Source organism: Micromys minutus (genome assembly GCF_963924665.1).
Source record: "Micromys minutus genome assembly, chromosome: 6".
NCBI classification, from domain to species: Eukaryota; Metazoa; Chordata; class Mammalia; order Rodentia; family Muridae; genus Micromys; species Micromys minutus.
The window spans coordinates 41,280,330-41,300,930 of NC_137975.1; the positions used below are offsets into that span (position 1 = coordinate 41,280,330).

Consider the following 20,601-nt stretch of genomic DNA (forward strand, 5'->3'; position numbering starts at 1 on the left):
TGTTAGAAACTTTCTAATAAAAATTCTCAAAAGAGAACCCTAAAGAATATTCTTCAGGATTTCCAATACCTTCAGGCTTTCAAATGTTTTACAACCAAAAATATGTCTAAGCACGTGTCTTCATGCTCTGCCACACCTAACTCTAAAAATGCCAAACCCAAATAACAATCCATTAAGTGGTCAATGAGGCTTAACCTTATTACTTCGACAAGTTATCAGTGAGCAGCTTAACAACACAAATTTATTATTATCCAAGAATCTGAATGATTGTAAGTGTGCATGTGTATGTGTAGAAGCAAAGTGCACTTACTCTGAAAGTTGTTCACTGAGAAGACACGAGGATGATAGAATCCTGCTTTGCAAACACACTGATAGGCTCCGAGCACGAATCCTAGGCCTTTGATTGGCATACACTATGGAGAAGAAAAGACAGCAATGTAATTGATCACAGTGTGGTTCACAGCATTAAGACTCACATGTCTATCACTGTAGATGTTGACAAAACTAACACATTTCTATAAATAAAGTACTTAATTTATCGACTTTTTGTTTAGATAGGTTTGCCAGCTGATGTTTTTAGATGTAACAGCTTCTTTTCTAAGCATATACTCTGATGGGCACTGTCAAGGGCAAAGGACACACATTCAGTTTAAGACACGCTATTGTGGCTTAAAAGAAAATGGCCCCATAGGCTCATAAGGAGGGTACTATTTAGAAGTGTGGCCTTGTTGGAGTAGGTGTGACCATTATGAAGGAAGTGTATCGGGTGGGTTTTGAGATCAGCCAGCTGGAACATACTATTGTTGGAAGGAATGTGGACTTTGTATTAAGAAAACAGCTGAGTGCTTTAAGTGTGTCTTACTGAGATATCCTAATAAGAATATGGAGGACAGTGGTGGTCAAGGCCATTTGAACTGTGTGGGCTTGGATCAAAGGTTTCACAGGATAAGACTATTACTATGAGGTCTAGAGTTCTTAATATTTTGGTATAGTGTGTGTGTGTGTGTGTGTGTGTGTGTGTGTGTGTGTGTGTGCGCGCGCGCGCGCGCACGTGCCTTTGTCCAAAAAAAATTGCCTTTGGGTAAATTGAAGAGTTTGGCAGCCTTGTATTTACTGTGTAATACGGTTATTTGTGTTAGTATAGTGCAGATCTATAATGAAAAGGGACACCTGACTAAAGAAAAATGTAAAGTTTATATAAAATGTTTAAAGAAAAACCCAATGCTACATAGAATAAAGAGAGTGGTGACCAAGAGCAATATGACACATAGCTAACCTTCCAACTTGTGAAAAGAAACTCCACAGAACCAAATAACCCTATTAAAAATTGGGGTACAGGTAGTACTATGTCCAATTTTCTGAGGAACTGCCAGACTGATTTCCAAAGTGGTTGTACCAGCTTACAACCCACCAACAGTGGAGGAATGTTCCTCCTTCTCCACATCCTTGCTAGCATCTGCTGGCACCTGAGTTTTTTATCTTAATCATTCTAGCTGGGGTGAGGTGGAATCTCAGGGTTGTTTTGATTTGCATTTCCCTTATGACTAGGAGTGTTGATCATTTCTTTAGGTGATTTTCAGCCATTCGATGTTCCTCAGCTGAGAATTCTTTTGTTTAGCTCTGTACCCCATTTTTAAATAGGATTATTTGATTCTCTATAGTCTATATATCTCTATAGTCTAGCTTCCTGCGTTTTTTGCATATATCAGATACTAGCCATCTATGAGATGTAGAACTGGTAAAGATGCTTTCCCAATCTGTAGGATGCTGTTTTGTCTTCTTAACAGTGTTGTTAGCCTTACAGAAGCTTTGCAGTTTCATGAGGTCCCATTTGTCAATTCTTGTTCTTAGAGCATAAGCCATTGGTGTTCAGTTCAGGAAATTGTCCCCCATGCCTATGTGTTCTAAGCTCTTCCCCACTTTCTCTTCTAATAGTTTCAGTGTACCTGGTTTTATGTGAAGATCTTTGATCCACTTGGACTTGTGCTTTGTACAAGGCGATAGGAAAAAATCGATTTGCATTCTTCTGCATGCTGACTGCCAGTTGAACCAACACCATTTGTTGAAGAGGCTATTCTTTTTCCATTGTATATTTTTAGCTCCTTTATCAAAGATCAAGTGACCATAGGTTTGTCTGTTCATTTCTGGGTCCTCAATTATGTTCCATTTATCTACCTGCCTATCTCTGCACCAATACCATGCCATTTTTATCACAATTGCTTTGTACTATAGCTTGAGATCAGAGATGGTGATTCCCCAAGAAGTGTTTCGATTCTTGAGAATAGGTTTTGCTATTCTAGGTTTTTTGTTTTTCCAGATGAATTTGCAAATTGCTCTTTCCAACTCTATGAAGAATTGAGTTGGAATTTTGATGGGGATTGCATTGAATCTGTAGATTGCTTTTGGCAAGATGGTCATTTTTACAATGTTGATCCTGCCAATCCATGAGCAAAACCCATCTATTCCACTCCTGGGCATATACCCCAAAGATGCTCTAACATATAAAAAGAACACATGCTCCACCATGTTTATAGCAGTCTTTTTTATAATGGCCAGAATCTGGAAAGAACCCCTGATATCCATCAACAGATGAATGGATACAGACATTTTAGTATATTTACACAATGGTGTGCTACTCAGCTATTAGAAACAATGACTTCATGAAATTCTTAGGTAAATGGATGGAACTAGAGACTATCATGCTGAATGAGGTTACAATAGAACACACATGGTATGCACTCACTGATAAGTGGATACTAACTCCAGAAATCTCTGAATACCCAATACCCAAGAAACAATTCACAGACATTATGAAACTCAAAAAGGAGGGCAAAAATGGTGATGCTTTAGTCCTTCTTAGAAAAGAAAAGAAAACTCTCATAGAGGAATGGGGATTGAAGAAAAGATCAGTCAGAAGCTTCCTCACCTGGGGATCCACCACATATGCAGTCACCAAATCCAAGCACTATAGCTTATCCCAAAAAGTACTTACTGGAACCAGATAGAGATGCCCCTTCAGGGACTATATCAGAGTCATATAGATACAGCTGAGCATGCCTACAGCTAACAGTCAGACTGAACTCATGGATCCCAATGAGCTTGCTAAAGAAAGGACCTATGGAGCTGAAAGGGGTTGCAACCTCATGGGAAGATAACATTATCAAGCAACCAACCATGACAATAATGGATTAAATATCTAAACTACAAGCCAGCCTGGATTAAATGTTTTCCTTTGTAAGAATTGCTGTGGTCATGGTGTCTCTTCACAGCAACAGAAACACTAGTGAAGACATTGTGGTTTTAACTTCAATCTCTCAATGCATCTCACTGCCTTAAGAACTCCTTAAAACCATATGAATATTTTACAAGTCAGTCCTTACTAGATGTTCCTATCAAAGCAAATGTAGGTAGGTGGACAGACAGATTTAAAAAGTTCAGACACAGAAATCACTTTTCTATCTTAAATATTCATCATATTTCATCTTTGGGTCAAGCTAACACAGATTGTTGAGAGGAAAAAAAAGAAGTAAATTTTAGGATGTAAACATAAAAGAAAATAATCGATATAAACTAGTGATCCCAAAGTCTCTGTACATAAAGTCTGTTTTATAGATAAATATTCTACATGTTCATAAAAAGAGAGGCTGTCCAGATGTGCCTCACCAAGCACCCCAGAAATAAAATGCAGCTTAGAATGCTTCAGCTTTGTTACATCTAGCTACTGCACTATAACTAAGCATCAGGACAACCAGGCATTCTAAGGATATATGAAATACTCTTACTATTATTTCTTTCATTGAAACTCTCTACCAAGATTCTGACCTCCTCTTTTTTTCCTTTATAATCTATTAGACAAAGTTAAAACATTTAAAATTAGGAGGTACAAGATGGCTTTTGATACCAGAGGTTTGTAAGGGAAAATACTAAATAATTTCAATAATTCTTTTATAGTTTGATATTAAAACTGATGAGCATTGAGACCAGTCTTATGTGTCATGAAAACTTCAGTAAGTAAAATGTGTTTGTAAAGTTGGGTTTTCTAAGTCAAAGATAGAGAAAAAAAAATTGGAAAGACCTTCATGTATACTTTACTTCATCAAGACCCCTTTTATAATTGTCTTCATTATTATTTCATGAGGTTCCCCCATTTTCCTTTTTTTCTCTGAATACATACACATATTCAATTATATTTGGTGATTGGGCTGGGCTAGTGGGTTCATGGTCAATCTCATTAAGTTGGCAATTCCTTGCTTCAAATAAAAGGCCTGGGTATATAGCTCGGTGGTGCAGCACTTGTCAAGAATATACAAGGCCCAAGGTTTGGTCTCAAGTGCTGCAAGACATAGGTTACAGGCTCAGCAAAAGACCAAAATTTCAGATGTGCACTGATCAACCCAATTCAGATAACCTGTATCTACAAAGTAACTTTAGAGCAAAGAGAAATCTCCTAAAGACCTAATAAACAATTACACATTGTTTGCAATGATCCAATCATAGTTGAGGCAACTCGAGCATAGGCAAAATTGTGTTTCTGGGCTTTATAAATAAAAGAGCAAGTACAATATTTACATTGGAGACTTGTCAGAATTATGCAAACAGCCATATTGTGCACAGTCAGCCATAAAATGGAGATTTGAATTCTGACTCGATCGTGCCATAACTGTGTAGATTTAAGCTTTTCTTTCAAGTCACTCACTCATAATTATTGTTTCAATTTGTGAGAACATTCATTTAGTAAGATGAAGATATGCTTAGAGAAAAGTAGAGCTACACAAATATCCTAATCAACTAGGTGAGAAGAGAAAACATGATAGTGACAAACTTTCGGCCAGGAAAACATTAAGAATGGAGTGTCACATGCCACACACCTGTCATTTCTGCTACAAGGAAGTCTGGGGCAAAACAATGGCAAGGCCAAGTCTTGTCTGGATCACAGAGAAAGTTCAAAGCTAGTCTGAGCAACTATGAAACTGTCTCAAAATAAAGAGACAAGGTGGGCAGATACATGGCCCAATGTTAGATCACTCACCCAGCAGGCACAAAGCTATGAGTTTGATCCCAATACTAAATAGTAATCATCATCATCATCATCATCATCATCATCATCATCATCACCATCCTAAGTGGAGTTGCCATTAATGGACCCAGTAAAGCCTGATTGAGTGGACTGGGGAAAGGATTACTTCAGAACAGTAAGGCTAACTATGGAAGTACTTCTTTGAAATTTGAGATCATGAATTCTTCAACAAAATAGTGTAGTGTTGAGGAAAAGTGTTTAGGCTGTGTAATGTAGAAGTACATTGCATATGGATGACACACACAGCAGTGAGCTCCAGTGAGCCTGAGTCACGGATGGAGCTCCCATAGGCAATGAAGGATATGAGACTAGGAACATGAGCAATCAGTCCCTTGGCTTCTTGATCACTCACTGACCACTGATCAACTCAGCTGACTGTGCTAACAATGTGCATGTCCTCTTTCTGCCACGTGTCACTCCAGAAGCTTCCTACCAGACTGACTAATACGTCTTTCTCAATAGAAAGGACAATCCATCAGTCAAGTTTCCCAAGAAGCCACATTGTCTCTAGAAAGTCAAGCATGCTCTGGAGGGGAAATATGCCTGACTTGCTGACACTCAGAGCAGCCCAGGTACTGAAAGAAATTGTTATTACAGAGCTAAGCAGAGCAATCAAATGAAATCTCACTATCTCGCAATACTGTGAATACAAAAATCGGAACCCCACATTGTAGTGTTTTAAATATTTTCTCTACTGGAATTTGAAGGTTAACTGTGTTCATTAAACAGTACTAATTTCTTGATGTTTTTAATCAACAGTGAAAAAGCAACTTCATGGACAATTATTAATATTTAGGGCTAATTTTGAAACCTTATTGCAACAAAAGTATTTTTCAGCTATTAAGCTAACTTTAAAGCTGACATAATATTGGAGGTTTAAAAAAAATCTAGTTAATTAGATAAATACTGCCACATAAAAAGATGCTTGAACAACAATAACAACAAAAGAGAATCCCAATTTTGGTAAAGAAACCATAGCAACGTGAATGTTTACTTACCTCAAACTTTTGTATTCTGTTCTTATATTCATCTCAATGAGAAAAGTGACATTTTTTGACATTTTGTGTGTTTAATTTTTAATTGGATATTTTATTCATTTACATTTCAAATGTTATCCCCTTTCCCGATATTCCCTCTGCAAACCCCCTAACCCATCCACCCTTACCCTGCTTCTATGAGGGTGCTCCCCCACTCACCCACCCACTCCTTCCTCACAGCCCTAGCATCCCTCTACACTGAGGCATCAAGCCTTCACAAGACCAAGGGCCTCCCTACCCATTTATGCCACATAAGGCTATTTCAGCTCCTTTAGTCCTTCATTAACTCCTCCATTGGGGTCCCCGTGATCAGTCCAATGGTTGGCATCTGTATTGTCAGGATCTGGCAGAGCCTCTCAGGAGACACCGTATCAGGCTCCTGTAAGCAAGTACTTCTGCCATCAGCAATAGTGTCTGGGTTTGGTGTTTGCCAATGGGATTAATCCCCAGGTGGGGCAGTCTTTGGATGGTCTTTCCTTCAGTCTCTGGTCCACTCTTTGTCCTTGTATTTCCTTTAGACAGGATCAATTCTGGTTAAAATTTTGAAGATGGGTGAGTGGCCCCCTTCCCTCAACTGGGGGCCATGCCAGACCTCTAAAGAAGGTCTTCACAGGTTCCCCATCCACTTTGTGGAGTATTTCCACTAATGTCATTCCTGTGGGGTCCTGGGAGGCTCTTGCTTTCCTGGCATCCTGGACTTTCTGGTTGCTACCCACAGTTCCTCATCCCCCATTGCTACACACATTCTTTGAATTTCCTGACTCTCTATACAGTTCCTCAGTTTCTTCTCATAACCTGATTCTGTCCCTCTTTTCCCCCCTCCCCCTCCTCTCTTCCTCCAAACTTTCTCCACCCATCTACTCCCCTTGATTATTTGGTTTCCCCTCCTATGTAGGACTGAAGCATCCACTCTTTGATCTTCATTCCTCTTGAGCTTTATGTGGCATGTTAATTGTACTATGGGTCTTCGAACGTCTCTGCCTAATATCCACTTATCAGTGAGTACATGCCATGCACGTTCATTTGTGACTAAGTTACCTCACTGAGGACATTTTTTAGATCCATCCATTTTTTTCTGCCAATTTCATGAAGTCATCGTTTTTAATAGCTGAGTAGTAGTCATTGTATAAATGTAACACAATTTCTGTATCCATTCCTTTGTTGAAGGACATCTGGGTTCTTTCCAGCTTCTGGCTATTATAAATAAGGCTGCTTTGAACATAGTGGAGTATGTGTTCTTGTCATATATTGGAGCATCTTTTGGGTATATGCCCATAAGTAGTATAGCTGGGTCCTCAGGTAGTGCTATATCCAATTTTCTAAGAAACATCCAGACTGATTTCCAGAGTGGTTGTACCACCTTGCATTCCTACCAATAATGGAGGTGTGCTTCTCTTTCTCCATACATTTGCCAGCATCTGCTGTCACCTGAGTTTTTGATCTTAGTCATTCTGACTGGAATGAGGTGGAATCTCGGGTTGTTTGTATTTGCATTTCCCTGATGACTAAGGATGTTCAATATTTCCTTAGGTTCTGAGCGAAACAACCTTTACTCAATGAGCATCCATGAACCTGTCCTATCCTCCTGTTCCAGTTCTGCCTCTGAGATGGCGATGTCTATGGAAATTAAATGTGCTATGTAGCTTCACCTTCAAGTGTAAGTGGCTTGGCTTATATTCAAGTAAGTCTTGTGAATTTGCAACCATCTTGCCTCATTCTATTTTATCTACCACCATCATTTCTCTGCTCAACTCCCACCTAAAAATGAGCATCAGAAAATCACATGGTCAATCCTTATATCATGGACATTGTACAACTCATGTTCCCCTTTTGGCGATCAAGGAGATGTCTGTTTTACTTTTTTTCCTTGAGAATGTAGAATACTAACAGACACTTAGTTAACACAGGATAACACCTTCCAAATCTCATTCCAATACTCTTATACAACTGTTTACTTTAGACATTGGCAGTGTTTATTTGAGATGTCAAAGCATCAATTTTCCTAGGGCCTCTTCTGGATGTCACAGGAGGGGATACAGGAAAGCAGCATGTCATCTATTGAGCAGCTGTTATGGGAGTAACCTTTGACACTGAGGGTCTATATAAGTATGACTTTTACTGAGTGAAGATGCCCCCCTTGAAGAGCCTCACCAATCCATCTTTGGAGCTTTACTATGGAAGAACTGAGGCTGTAGTACTTGCATTGCTTGCCTAAGACCCTGAGTTCTGTTCCAGCTGTGGAGATTTACTGTGGAGCACCCGAACATCGAGAGGTCTAAACATGAATGAAGACAGCAAGAATTTTCTGTAAAGTAAAAACCTTCCTAGCTTCCAAGATTTATTTGTGAATAAATTACATTTCAAAATAGACCCATAATTTATAAGAAGATTTAATCAGTAATCAGAAATCTTTCAATGAAAAATGTTCCTAGAACCATATGGCATCATTAGAGAAGTCTATTAGTCATTAAAGAATAAATTTGGCTATTTTTATATAAACAATATGAAAGGAAAATCTAGATAATAACACGAAAAGAATAAAATAATTACAATTAAAATTAACGAGTTAGTGAAAATAATTAAAACTGCAAATATAAATTAATCAGTTCAATATATTTATTTTATATGTACTTATATATTTATATATACATATAAATATCTAACATTATATGGGCTAAATGTGTTTTATATATATATATATATATATATATATATATATATATATATATATATATACATATATATATATTTGTATAATGCCAGTTAATGTAAAATGAACCCCTGATTTTGAAGAAGAGCAAAGAGGGGTATATAGAAGAGCTTAAAGGGGGGAAAGGAAAAGGAGAAATATTGTAGTTATAATTTCAAAATATGAAAAGAAATAGATTAGCATCTAGTATTCACCAGACTACCTGCTTAAGCAGTTTAATATCATTAAAATATTTATGTCATCTAAACTCATTGAAAGATTTACTGCCAACATATCGAAATCCCCAAAATGTTTTTAGTAAATAATGAAAAAATCTAAAATGTCTGTGGCATTTCTCCTATCACAAAGAGTAATGCTGTGCTCCAGTGCTGGATTGTGCTGTCCTGATTTCCAAACACACTCCATAGTGATGCAGAAGCAGCTGGAGCACTGCAGGAACCAACTCAGTGTCCAGTGGACTGGGGTGAAAGCTGAAAACAAATCCACACACATGATGTCATCTTTGTCGTCTTTGACATGGGTAGCAATTCCTTTAGCAAATGGTCCAGAAAAGGTGGGTACTTACAGGCAAAAAAGTTTAACTAATCAACCCTTTATTAAAACTTACAAAACTTGGTTTTAAAATATTAAGACCAAAATATATGACCAATAACCACAAAATTTCTAGAAGGAAAAAAAAAATATATATATATAACACTTTGTGACATTGGATTTGGAGGTTTGTTTTAATTTACAGCCTGGCTGAAAAATTAAAAAGACACACTGGAGTTCTACCCAGCTTAAGACTGTATAGCAATAAAAGCAATCACAAGATGGAGGTGCCTTCTAAAAAACAAAAGAAAATGTTTGCTAACCAAGTATTTAATATGAATATATATGTATAAACATATACATATATATATATATATGTATATATATATATATGTAAAATTCAGCAACTACAATAACAAAAAGGCTCTAAGCCATCCAGTAAAAAATATTGGCAAAAGATTTGAAATAGATATTTCTCTGAAGATAAGAAAACAGCCAACAGGCAGAAGAAATAATGTTCAACATCCCTAATCACCAGAGAAATGTAATGACACCAACACTTATCCGTCATTAAAGTCACTGACAAATAGTGTCACATGTTTAGAAGATGAGGAGAAACTAGAGCCTTGTGTGTTCTTGGTAGGGATATAATCCAGGGCAGCCACTGTTGTGTTTTATCAAAAACAAAAAATAAGCCAGAGATATGTTTGGTAGAGGCACCATATGGTGCTGGGGAAGGGGGTGCCTCTGAAAGGCCCAAGCACAGGCATCTCTTGCCCCTGAGGTACCAGTCACAGACAGTATAGTATAAAATAGAGGGAGTTGAGGGGGTAGTAGAGACAGAGAAAGGCAGAGAGAAAGAGGGGAGGGAGTAGAGGCCAGTCATGAGGGGAATGAGAAGGAGACAGGGAAAAGAGAGGAAGAGAGCAAGAGCAAGAAAGTGAGGAGGAGGCAAGCAGCCCCTTTTATAGTGAGTAAGGCACACCTGGCTGTTGCCAGGTAACTGTGTGGCGGGGCCTAGAAGAGATGCTAAACAGCCACTACAGAAAACAAATGAACTTTTCTGTAGGAATAAAAGGTTAAATTATATTATCTTGGAATCCTACTAGACTTGAAATCATATGTAGACAAAGGCATCAAAAATGAATTCTTGATGAAGCATTTGTAAGCCCATGTTCACAGTGGTGTTCACCCAAATATCCATCAATAGATAAATAGGTAACAAGGAGTATTATGTAGAAACAATGGGGTGAAATTCAGACTAGAAAAAAAGGAAATGCTGTGATTTGCCACAACATGGTTGAAACACGAGGATGTTACAGCATTGAAAGTACCCAGTGACAAAATGATACACACTGTATGATTCCACTCACACACATGACAGAAGTAAACTCTCAGGAATAAAAAGCAGGCTAGTAGCTGCCAGTACCCAAAGGGAAGACAGGAAACATGGATTTCTTTGGTGGCATAGATTCAATTTGTAAGATGAAAGCTATCTAGTGATCTGTTAATACAATGCTGTGAACAGATCTAACACTGCCCGACTATTTCACTCAAGTAGAATAAAATGGTTACATTTAATGCATTTCAATGTGTTTTAAGTGGTCTAGAACAAAGTGTTCCTTCTTTCTCCTGGAAGTGTATATTATGGATCCCAGTGCAAGTGGTTGATATGTGACATAATTCGCAAGTCAGACTGTCAACTCCTGGTCCCCAGAACCACAGAGTAAGCATGGCCAGCTGGGCGGATGTGCAGGTTTCTCTACATAAGAATTACTAAGCATGGTAATGGCTAAGGTGAAAGCCAAAATGATGTTTGTATAAGTCTCATTCGGCATTTAACAGAAATGATACTTATATGTCCAAATCACATCTTCACATTATTCTGGAAAAAAAAAAAACTAATTTGGTACATAAGAGGAAGCAAAACAATTAAGCAAAATAATATTTAGATAACCCCAAATCTTCCCAAGAATGGATATTAAATGCCCTTGTGTTTATGCTTGGTCTTTTTATTTATTTTCAGCTTTGCTTTGACATTTTCTAAAATGCAAACCATTTCCTGTCTTCTCTGACTTGATCGTATGCATGTATTCTTTATGATTCCAAACCACTGAGCTGTGGATGTGAATTGTACTGACATACTTTAATAAGCTCTGCAGCTCCTGGAGGCTTCTAGAGATTTTCTCCAACACTAAGTGTTTTGGGGTCCTTATGCTTAGCTTTTACAGCTTTGAGCTACCAGCTATCAGACATTAATCTTAGAAGGGACTATACCTCTATACGTGAGCAGTCCTCGGCTTGCTATGGTCATAATTGCTTGCATATAGTGTGGTTTGCTTACCAAGCGTGTGACGTAAAAGTAACAAAGATGATAAATAATATTGTGTAAACTAAAAGCCCAAATAGTTAACGTTCTATGTGTGTGGAGAGCTGTTTTGGCACCTCTGGACAGTTGATGGCGGAGTAAAATTAATATTATCCCAAGACATTTTGGGGCGAGCCAAGGCAGGAATCTGGCCTCTGTGCTACACCCTGTAAGGGCTATAAGGAAGCACATCTACATCTGTAGCTCTAGGCAGGCTCTAAGAATAAGGCTGTAAGGAAGTACATCTACATCTGAAGTATGGGGCAGGGCCATTCAGAATGCTGCATAGGGAAGAACATTCATATTTAATGCTCCAGGCATCCTTAGAAATGCAGTTTAGGGCAGGGTGGATTTTGAAATGTGGGCACAGCAGTATCCATTTTGTCTCTGACCTTTTCACCTGACCTCCAAGATTGTTAACTGGTTTGATCCCTGTACCTGAACTGTTGTTACCATTTTGCATGTAATTAAAATGATTTAAAAGAGGACAAATAAAAAAAGGTTTCGCGTCAGCCAAGAGGTTTTAACCTCAATGCTGGCCGAAGTCATATTGCAGCTTTAACTAACTTGTCTTTTTCTTGCTCCAGTTCCAGTGGACCTATTGAGAGTCCGAGCTGGTCTCGGACATATGTGCATTTACTGTATGCCAAACACTGTTCTAAGTGCAGTACTAGTCCTAGCTCACCCCACAGCAGGTCCACTACTATTTCTTCTTTGAAAATCTAACCAGAGTGCAGAATGCTAAAGTCTTTCAAAGCCACACAGTCAGCATGTGTCAAGTCTGGACATTGCCTAGGGCCCTGTTCCACAGAGAGAAGGACTGCAGGCCAAGAAGTACAGCTTCAGTGTGCTGTGTTCCATAAAGCAGCAGCTGGTACTGGCACATGGCTGCTCTAGCATCTGTTTTGTTTGTCCCCGTGCTTCATCTTTCTATTCTCCTTGGTTTCAGGCAGTATTCTATTCGAAATCAGTCAGGTCCTAGTGCAGAATTCTCCAACTTGGACTGAAAAGAAATAAATATTCATTTGGGAACTATACAAAGGAGAGTGTTGTTTCTCTCCCTAGATTTCCTGAACACAGAAGCCTGGATTTAGGAGGGGGCTAGTGGGTAAGCTCTTATTCAGATGCCCACTACATTCATGCATCAGCAGGAGGGGCCATGGTACCTCTAACCCCTGCAATGGAGATTGGGAGGGCAGAGAGATGAGGATTGTTGGAGCTTGCTGATCTGCATCCTAGCTCTACTTTCAGCAACAGACCCTTCCAGTCCTCAAGGAAATAAGGCAGAGAATGATGGAACAGGATACCCAGAGTCCTCTTCTGGACCCTGCATGCATGCCCATATATACTGTGGTATACAGCAGGCGCAAGTACAATACATGCATATATATATATGTGTGTGTGTGTGTGTGTGTGTGTGTGTGTGTGTGTGTGTGTGTGTGTGCGCGCGCGCGCGCCTGCTGTATACCTCTTTTCTCTTTTCTCTAACAACACATCACAAGAACTGTTCGCAGATACATATTTCCAAGCAAGACAAACAAGTACAGCAATGGAAACACACAGCAGTGGCTGCTGATGCAGCAATGAATGCTGGTGCAGCAAGGGATGCTGCTATAGCAGATGAAGCATACACAGCAACAGAAACTAGTACAGCCTGAAACCCCAACCTCCCCCCAACCATTATCTTGGAGACTTTTCTGCCTTAAAAAGAAGACTGATCCACTTCCAGAAAGTGCCCTGCTGTGCTGAATTTACTAAGCCTCATTCAAAAGCAATGTCTCAGAAGCAGAAAGAGTTAAAAGCTTGACAGTGGCAAGATCAAGTAGTGAGGAGTCTCCTGAATTTGAAAAGAATGGCGGCTTTGCTTGCTTTTCTTGCTTTCAAGTTTGTCTTTGCGGAAATACTGTAATGATGAGTCTGCCAATATAAGAAAGGGTTTGGAAGAATGTGTTACTAAAACATATCACGTTACAATTCGGATCCAGTGCTTCTTCCCTACAATAGCTAGCCACTGACTAAATCTGAAGGAAGACTCAGCACAGGAGAAGTCTAAAAGGCCTCCAGGCAATGAGAGGGCACACTCCACCATACATGCCATCAAACCATCATCCAAGGAAGCAGGAACTCACGAGCATCAGATGATGCACTGTGTCACTGTTGCTGAAATTTCTTACTAAGGGAGACATAAGCAAGATCCACCTCTCCTTCTAAGGTACCAACGACAAACCAAGGTATGATTCCAACAAAGTTCACTTTAGGGAGCCAGTGAGTTTATAGGGCTTTCTTACATAGCATCGGTGAGGAGTTACCTACTGGTAAGTGGTTACTCCTCAGACAAAAGGCAACACCAGAAAGTCTTTATCCAACAGAAGGATTGTTTTTCCACAGCTACCCCTTCATATATGGACTTCTCTCCCCTTGTTTCCCCTGGGCCCTCTCCCAGGCTATGTACAGGTGGAGCAGAATAGCATCCAACAGATAGGATAGGTGGTTGCATACTCATGTGAGGCTCCCATGACCCTGACTGCCTGTCTCTCTATTGGAGGGGGGCAGCCAACAAGCTCAGCAGATAAGATTATGTGCAAGTGAACTCAGCTGCACTCCCAACGATGGCAGGTATCTGGCTTGGAGCAGAAGTCTGTGCAACACCTTTACTATCATTCTGTAGCTGCCTAAAATAAACCCTGTTTAAAATCACGATCGACTGAGACCAGGGGGCAGGGTTGCAGGTGTGTTCATTTATACTCTATTTCAGCTTAAAAAACAAACTGTTGTTATTATTAATTTTGTTTTATTGCTGTAGGTAGTGAAACCAACCATCAAACAACAGGAATCTCGTATACACATGAAAGTAGGCACACACACGCACACACGTCAGCAACATGCACAATCAGCAACAAACACTCAGAGTTTGATCTGATTAGGAAAATTCATGGCATCTCAGAGTAAGTGATCCCAGTTTTTCAGATCCATTGGCATCAATAGCCCCAGAGGCCTGATAAGCACTAAACCTTGAAGTTTGTTACTTTCAAAATTGAAATACTTCTCACTATGCCACAAACTCACTATGCCTTATGCTTGCACCGGACATTCTGGTCCTCTGGGGTAATAGTTTATAAGCAACAGAGACTTTATTTTCACTCTTCACCAAATTTTGCTCCTGCTCTATGGAACATAGTGTGATGCAGAAGGAAAAATAGAGATGTGGTCTGGGCCTCAGTTCATAAGCCACAACCACAAAAGATACATGGATAGAAAGTCACTAAGACCTGTGCTCTGCTCTAGCTGGCCAGAACTCATATTGTCTGTGCTTGGGATAATCTACTGCTCTCAATTAATTTTTGGAATGAAAGATAATACAAGATAACAAGAATTAATGTGAATAATATGATGAGATTCAAATTAATTTAAATGAAGTACTCGCTAATGTGGATAAAAGTCAACATACAGAAACTTCCTCAACTGCCTTTGATAATTCAGTTTTTCTGAGTCTATACCCAGTCTCTTGATGAAATCAAAAGTGTCTCTCCTCTGAGCCCAAGCTAAGCAATCTGCTTCTTTGAGTTAAGTCTTCTTGAATCTTCTCAAACATGTTCCCAGTGATATTGTTAAGCTATAATGACAACTTTCTTGTTCAATTACATAACTTTTACCAGCAAGTTCCCTCACTATTGACAAGGTTTCCTCTCCTACGTAAATCTCTGAGCCTTGAAAGATAGGGTTTGATAAAGACATCACATTTAAGGCTGAGTGTTCCAAAGTCTCTTGTGCTCTGCACATTGTTAGTTGTATTAATTGTTAGTCTCTGTGTTAATTCTGTTCTACTATAAGAAGTAGCTTCTCTGATTAGGGTTGAGCAATCCCCCGTTCTACATGTATATAGCAAGGTCACTAGAAATTATTTTATTGTTCCTTCAGCATGATAATAATGTTAAATTTCACCTTAACCCTAAACATATTTAGTCTCATGTCCTGACTATATCAATAGTGTTGGGTATGAGTTCTTTCTCATTGAGTGAGCCTAATATCCAAACCAAAACTGGTTGGCTACTCACATAAGGTTTGTGTCACTATTAAATCAGGGTATCTTGTAGGTAGGCTACTGATGTAGGTTGCAATGATTGTATCCAGATGACATTGATGATTACTTTCTCTTCTGGTAGTATGCACTGTGCCTTCCACAACCATGAGCAGTAGGGGTGGTGTCATAGGGGTGAAGCTTCTAGTTGGCCACCAGCTTGATTTCTCCATGTTTGATGATTTTTAGCAAGTGGTGTCTTCAGCAGTAATGTTTTAAGCCAGGTAGTAGAGATACCCAGTATCCTTGGCAATAGCCTGTGAGGTCTCAGAGGAGTTGGGGTCTATGGGACCCCATTGTCAAATGGCTCAATATGTATAACCCATTCCTCACACTGTAGGTTTTATTCGATGGCATAAATGTCTAGTTGGGGTACTGTCTGCCCTGTAATATGGCGACCTCTTTTACATCCCTTTCATATATGTACATATTTAAGTAAACTGTTACAATAGTAGGTTTTCATACACTTTTCAAAAGGCCTTTGGAGTTAGTTGTCCCTCGTATGTTTCCTCCTTTACTCTGTTCCCCATCACCCTTCCTATTTAATCCTCCATCTCATTTCTTTCATCAGAATATTTGTATTAATTTTTTGGTACTTTCATACAGTGCACCTAATCGTATTTGTTTCCCATTTCTCCTAGGCCCACCCTCCCACCCATGTGCTCTCCCTCCCAAAAATATCAAGTCCATTTTGTATTGCCCATATACTCACTGAAGCATGGTTGAATTCTCAGTGGCCAGTCTGAATGCTTCCCCACCCCATCCCCTGTCAGAAGCATCACTGTGAAGAGCTACATTTCATCACAGGCATCAATATGCCCTTTGGTGGAATCATCAATATTAACATAGTCTCTGGCTATACCCAGATTCTCCTTCATCTCTCTTTATGGCACTATACCCTATTCCCCTATATTTAGCAGTCTACTTGTTATTCTAGATAGAAGCTACAATCATAGCATGTATACGATAAAACATTCAAATTCCTACCACATCACAAATAAAACACCTTCATGATATTTATATTTAATAATATGCAGGATATTATTAAATATAAAAGGCTTTAAAAATAACCATAATGCTTGGTTAATAGAAATCATAAAGAAAAAAAAGTCAAATTTCATAATCAAAAAAGGTTCGTTAATATATACAATGTAAAAGACTTCATATGTAGAACACCAAAGAATTCTTAAATATGGTTAAAGAGTGGAACATGTCCATGTAAAACTGGACAAAAGCCCTTAACAGAACATCAGAACAATTAATAAACATATATAGTGTTTTCAATGATATTATACATCGGAGAAAAGTAATTATTTTTGTTGGTTTTTGAAACAGGGTCTCATGTAGCCCAGACTGACCGAGAGCTCACTGTGTAGCTGAGGATGTCCTTGAACTCCTGATCCTTCTGACTATTATCTTCCAACTGCTGTGATTACAATCAAGCATTATCACTCCCAGCTGAGAAAAGTCATTTTTAAGTAACAAATACACGATTTAAAGGGTCAAATTCATAAAAGCAGAGAGTAAGTATGTCAGTTGCAAGATTCTAGGTGGAGGAAATGAGAACAATTGGAGAAATGTTGACCCAAAGACATTATCCTTCAATTAGGAGGAATACATTCAGATCTTTAACTCAGCAGGTTGTTGACACACTCAGCTAACAAGGTGGCATAGCTTGAGAATGGTTAAAAAGCTTCAAATGTTGTTCTCAATATACAAGCAGTGTGACTGAGTGAGTGAGTGAGTGTGTGAGTGAGTGAGTGAGTGAGTGAGTGAGTGGGTGAGTGGGTGAGTGAGTGGGTGAGTGTGTGAGTGTGTGAGTGAGTGAGTGGGTGAGTGGGTGAGTGAGTGAGTGTGTGAGTGTGTGAGTGAGTGAGTGAGTGGGTGAGTGGGTAAGTGAGTGAGTGAGTGGGTGAGTGAGTGGGTGAGTGTGTGAGTGTGTGAGTGAGTGAGTGGGTGAGTGTGTGAGTGTGTGAGTGAGTGAGTGAGTGAGTGGGTGAGTGGGTGAGTGAGTGGGTGAGTGTGTGAGTGTGTGAGTGAGTGAGTGGGTGAGTGGGTGAGTGAGTGAGTGTGTGAGTGTGTGAGTGAGTGAGTGAGTGGGTGAGTGGGTAAGTGAGTGAGTGAGTGGGTGAGTGAGTGGGTGAGTGTGTGAGTGTGTGAGTGAGTGAGTGGGTGAGTGAGTGAGTGGGTGGGTGAGTGAGTGAGTGGGTGAGTGTGTGGGTGTGTGAGTGGGTGAGTAAGTGAGTGAGTGGGTGAGTGGGTGAGTGTGTGAGTGTGTGAGTGAGTGAGTGAGTGAGTGGGTGAGTGTGTGAGTGTGTGAGTGAGTGAGTGAGTGGGTGGGTGAGTGGGTGAGTGAGTGAGTGTGTGAGTGTGTGAGTGAGTGAGTGAGTGAGTGAGTGGGTGAGTGGGTGAGTGAATGAGTGTGTGAGTGTGTGAGTGAGTGAATGAGTGTGTGAGTGTGTGAGTGAGTGAGTGAGTGAGTGAGTGGGTGGGTGAGTGTGTGAGTGGTGAAACTGATATTTTAATTAGCTTGCTTTTGTTACTCATCTATCTATCAAAGCAACATGTTACAAATCATAGATATTTTTTCATTAAAACTAAAAATTAAAATAAAAATGAAAGACTTTTTCTCTCCTTCAGTGATGCAGCTACAGGCAATATTAGACCAGATTAAAAGTACATAAAGGCGGGTTTATTAGGAGGCAACTCTTGGGTGGGATCCATGAAGTCACACATCTAGGGTGAAGCAAGGGTGTGGGTATAGAGTTTCGGCAAGGGCTGGCTAGGAGCTAAGATTCTGTCCATACTTGGTCAAAACTGAGCCCCTGGGTGGGCACCCTTGGGTGGATGACCTGAAACAAAGAGACCAAGAATAATGACATGTTAGCTCTAAGGTTTCTCCACGTCTGCTGCAGGTGAGTTTTCTCTGTTCAGGCGGAATCGGGGAAAGGAGGGCAGATAGTGTGCAGAAGATGAGCAGGTTCCAGCGTAACAAAAACAACCAACGTGTCTAACGAATTAGATACAATTTGTCAGTCTAAATTCAAGTGAGAATAGTTTTTAATCCTTATAAAGAACTCACAGATATGTAGATGATAAAGCCAACTGGAAACAGCTTTGGTATATCTTCTAAATATGAAAATAACAGCTTCTTCTTCTTCGGGAAAATACCAAATGGCGGATGATGCCGGTGCAGCGGGAGGGCCTGGAGGACCCCAGGGCCCAGGCTTAGGAGGCCGCGGCGGCTTCCACGGAGGATTCGGCAGCGGTCTTAGGGGCCGCGGTCTTGGTCGAGGCCGAGGCCGTGGTCGAGGCCGCGGGGCTCGTGGAGGTAAAGCTGAAGACAAGGAGTGGATCCCCGTCACCAAGCTGGGCCGCCTGGTTAAGGACATGAAGATCAAGTCTTTGGAGGAGATCTACCTGTTCTCCCTGCCCATTAAGGAGTCTGAGATTATCGACTTTTTCCTGGGTGCATCTCTAAAGGATGAGGTTCTGAAAATCATGCCAGTGCAGAAGCAGACCCGGGCTGGCCAGCGGACCAGGTTCAAGGCTTTCGTCGCTATTGGGGACTACAATGGTCACGTTGGTCTTGGTGTTAAGTGCTCCAAGGAGGTTGCCACTGCCATTCGAGGGGCCATTATCCTGGCCAAGCTTTCCATCATCCCTGTGAGGAGAGGCTACTGGGGTAACAAGATTGGCAAGCCCCACACTGTCCCATGCAAGGTGACAGGCCCCTGTGGCTCTGTGCTGGTGTGTCTCATTCCTGCCCCCAGAGGCACTGGCATTGTCTCTGCTCCTGTGCCCAAGAAGCTTCTGATGATGGCCGGTATAGATGACTGCTGCACTTCAGCCAGAGGCTGCACTGCCACCCTGGGCAACTCTGCCAAGGCCACCTTTGATGCCATCTCAAAAACGTACAGCTACTTGACCCCTGACCTCTGGAAAGAAACTGTGTTCACCAAGTCTCCTTATCAGGAATTCACTGATCATCTTGTGAAAACCCACACCAGAGTCTCTGTTCAGAGGACCCAGGCTCCAGCTGTGGCTACTACATGAGGATTTTTATAAAAGACAAAATAAATAAACCAAATCTGAAAAAAAAAAAAAAAAAAAAAAAAAGAAAGAAAATAACATACCACATTGAGCCTGTTATCCCAGGCCTGGAAGTTCTTTATGATCCTATCTACTTAGAAAGCAGAAACAAAAAGCTCACAAATTCAGGGCCTGCCTGGGCTATGATGTGAATTTTAGTCAACCTGGCAACTATGCAGGAAGGTATCTCGAAATAAAAAAATAAAAACAGGCTTGAGACATGGCTCACTCATTGAGAATTTCCTAGTTCAGCCCCCACTATTGTAAAAACTTAAGGTAAAGAAAGAATATAACCAACTATTGAATTATTTCAAACCAAGAGACCTTTGTACATATTCAACCGAAAAATGTGTGCACATGACTCAATATAAAAACAAAATAACTATATTATTAGCACTAAACCTAAGCTGTAATAAAATTAAATGTTCACCTATATCACAATGGAGAAATAAATTATGCTAGATCCATATAACAAAGTAATATACGATGTGCATAATCTAGTATTATGAGAAACAAAAAATAATGCTGATCGAAAATTGACCACATAATTGGACACAGAACGAGCCTTCATCGATATAAGAAGATTGAAATACTCCCATGCATCCTCTCAGATCACCATGGTCTACAGCTGGTCTTTAACAACAACAAAGACAAGAAAATGCCCACATAAACATGGAAACTAAACAACGCTCTGTTAAAGGATAGCAG

The 20,601-nt window shown here is 40.0% G+C and overlaps 2 protein-coding genes across 2 annotated transcripts in view; one reads left to right on the forward strand and one right to left on the reverse strand.

Moving 5' to 3' along the window:
* The window catches only part of GPR158 (G protein-coupled receptor 158), a gene marked incomplete at both ends in the record, with an annotated part of 357,084 nt that overhangs the window by 180,005 nt on the left and 156,478 nt on the right, over positions 1 to 20,601 (reverse strand). The window contains one exon of the mRNA XM_080917650.1: positions 311 to 413. Within this exon, the coding sequence (XP_080773776.1) occupies positions 311 to 413 (103 nt within the window). The remainder of the gene's footprint in view (positions 1 to 310; positions 414 to 20,601) is intronic.
* LOC308421469 (small ribosomal subunit protein uS5-like) lies at positions 18,976 to 19,857 on the forward strand (the record flags this gene model as incomplete). Its single annotated transcript, XM_080917848.1, has 1 exon — positions 18,976 to 19,857. One exon carries the CDS (start codon positions 18,976 to 18,978, stop codon positions 19,855 to 19,857), a length of 882 nt encoding a protein of 293 aa, XP_080773974.1.